At 33.4% G+C, this 2,785-nt stretch overlaps 1 protein-coding gene across 1 annotated transcript; it reads right to left on the reverse strand.

The window, feature by feature from the left end:
• Positions 1–211: 211 nt before the first annotated feature.
• Positions 212–1,678, reverse strand: LOC120082410. The gene has a single exon (XM_039037571.1). The coding sequence runs from the start codon at positions 1,507–1,509 to the stop codon at positions 508–510; it is 1,002 nt and encodes a 333-aa protein (XP_038893499.1). The 5' UTR covers positions 1,510–1,678; the 3' UTR covers positions 212–507.
• Between the last annotated feature and the right edge of the window lie 1,107 nt (positions 1,679–2,785).

The following is a 2,785-nucleotide window of genomic DNA, read 5'->3' on the forward strand; positions in this document are numbered from 1 at the left end:
CTCTAGATACCTTGGTTTCTTTGAAGGACACCCCATGGCCACATTAGCATCTTTTTTTATTTGGTTTTGGGATAATTTACAAATATTTCCAAAGAATATACAAAAAACAACACCACAAAATTTTTCTTCACTAGATACCGCCAATATTTTGTTGCCTATTGTATATATATATTTTTTGTCACATTTCTCAAGCTTTTGACTCAAAAACAAAGGTCAAAATTAAATATTTCATATTCAGAGATATATTATATATAATATATATTGTGAAAATAAATGTACAATATTACAACTCATTCCCAACCATTCACACAATATTTTCTATTTCTATTTAGTAGAAGATTATCGTTTAACAAATTAATTATTCCAAATTAAGGATGATTTTTTTCCCACACAAAACAGGCTAAAAACTCATTAATCAATTAATTAGGTTTTCCCCCCCCTTTTCCTTTCTTCAATCTCTTCTTCCCCAAATCAAATCTTATTTCAAACCCTAATTATGTTCAGAATTTATGTGAGATTTTTGTTCATACCATTGACATTGTTGAATAAATCCGTCATTTCTTGTCTGCACGGAATCGATTGATTTTTCCTATCCGCTTCCTTCGACGAATTCTTTACTTGCTCTCCTTCGTCGGCCGCCGGTGGACTGACATTAGTAGCCGTCGCAGCCGCGGCGGCTGCGGCGGCTGCGGCGACTCTACTGGATTTTACCTTTCCGGAGATCTTTTCGTCTCCGGTACCGGTAGTACCTTTTTCCTTTGAGATTTCAGCGAATTTCTCAACTCTCTTGCTCGATGATAAAAACACGAACGTCTCCTTTCCGTCACTGTTGCTTCTGTATAGAAGGTCTCGGAGTTTCCATCTCTTCGATGATCCCATAGAATTGCTCTTTTTGCATCTCTCGAGCGATTCCTTTGGCGACCAAACGCAGTACGTTCCAGGAAGGACTCCGTCAAGCTCCTCCGCCTCAGACGAAGAACACGAATTCGTCTCGCGCTCTTCGCTCATTAATTTTCCAAGCGACGGACGATGAACTCTCTTCGGCTTCGATTTCTTCAACAACTTTCCGTCGTCGTCCTCGTCGTCAACGTTACTGTTGTTCTTATCAACAATCGCACCACTCAACAGCAGATTCGTGTTGAAAACAGGATAAATCGGCCTAATCTGGCCGTTGTAAAAGATATCCTCGGCTGAGATCGTCACCTCTTGTGGCTCCCTAGGAACAACCGCGAATTCGAACTCATCGTCTGCGATTTCATCTCCAACAGTCTCTGTTTCACCATTACCGTCCTGTACTTGAGGTGCTTGGTTGAATTCTTCCGGTTCGGGTCCGTGTTGGAGAGAAGAAGCGACATCAGGTTTCCAGTTAAAAATATCGGGATCAGGATCAGATTCTTTACGGAATTCCTCGACGACACGGGCGGCGATTTCTGCAAATCTGCCGGAGGAGTAGCTGCTGAAGCTAGGAGAGAGGGAAAGAAGCAACGAACCTTCACCGCTTTGCATCATTGTAGTTCCTGAGATTCTTCAATTTCCACTAATTTTCTGCAGCTCTAACTTCCATTTTTCTTTAACAGAGAGAGGATGAAGAAGAAGAAGAAGGAGGAAAGAGAGAAAAATGAAATGACCAAATTGTAATGGCCGTAACTTGTTGAGAATGATATAATGGGCTGTCCTTTTAGGGAATTTGCTTTTCTTTTTTTCCCCAATAATATTTTTCACTTTTTGAGTTATTTTATTTTATTTTAATTTTTGAAGAAATTCACTTTTCGAGTTTTCATCTGACAACTACGCGCCACTAAAAACGGAGCGTTCTACAGTTTGCTCTCTGGAAAAAGAATAATAATAATAATTTCATTTTGATCAAAAATAAAAATTGCTGACCGTTTATTTTTAACTTTTGAATATGTGCCACAATTTTTTATTTGGAATAGATTTTCTTTTGAAATTTTGTTTTAATCCAGGTTTAAAATGTAAATATTGTCATAAAAATTTTGACAATGTATATAATATGGTAATGTGGATTGTTGTTTTAAGAAAATTATAAAAATTAAAAAGAAATTAAAGTAAATAAATATTCTACGCTTTTGCAAAATAATTTCAAATTATATTCTATTTATGTTAGTAACACTGTGTTGTTTTTTCCTTTAGAATTTTTTTAGGATATTATGAAAATACTGATTCACATATTGAATTCATGAAAATGTAAATTTGCTTAAGTTCCAACATATTGATAATAAATATGCTGCATCATTTAGTATAAGATTCACGCTACACTCTTTCAAAAACTTTTTTTTTTTTTTTTTGATATTAGCAAGTTTAAAGAGATTTTATATAATTCTTTTAATTAAAATTAGGAAACAAGTTTAGAAAAAAAGAAAAGAAAAGAAAAGAAAAGAAAAGAAAAGAAAATAAAATAAAAGAATATATAAGATATAAATTTTAAAAAAAACATCAATTTATACCCTCAAACTTTAATAGTTACATCAATTTAAACCTTAAACTAATAATATATGGATTGAAATTATAAACCTTTGTAAGTGTATCAATTTATATTTTTTATTATGTTCAATTTGAAAAAATCTCATGTGAAATTTATAATTGATTAATTCAAACCATAAACTTTTGTAAATGTATTAATTAGAAAAAAATTTCTTTGAAAACTATCAATTAAGGATGATAATCAATTCGATTTTGTTGGTTTTGAGGCCAACCAATAACCAAATAAAACCAATTGGTCTTACAAATAAGAGATTCAAACCAATGTTCAATAGAGAACGAAACC

This window comes from Benincasa hispida, chromosome 8, assembly GCF_009727055.1.
Source record: "Benincasa hispida cultivar B227 chromosome 8, ASM972705v1, whole genome shotgun sequence".
NCBI lineage: Eukaryota > Viridiplantae > Streptophyta > Magnoliopsida > Cucurbitales > Cucurbitaceae > Benincasa > Benincasa hispida.

Excerpts from the sequence above, each read along its gene's own strand:
- LOC120082410 (XM_039037571.1), bottom strand. The coding sequence starts at position 1,509 with ATGATGCAAAGCGGTGAAGGTTCGTTGCTTCTTTCCCTCTCTCCTAGC.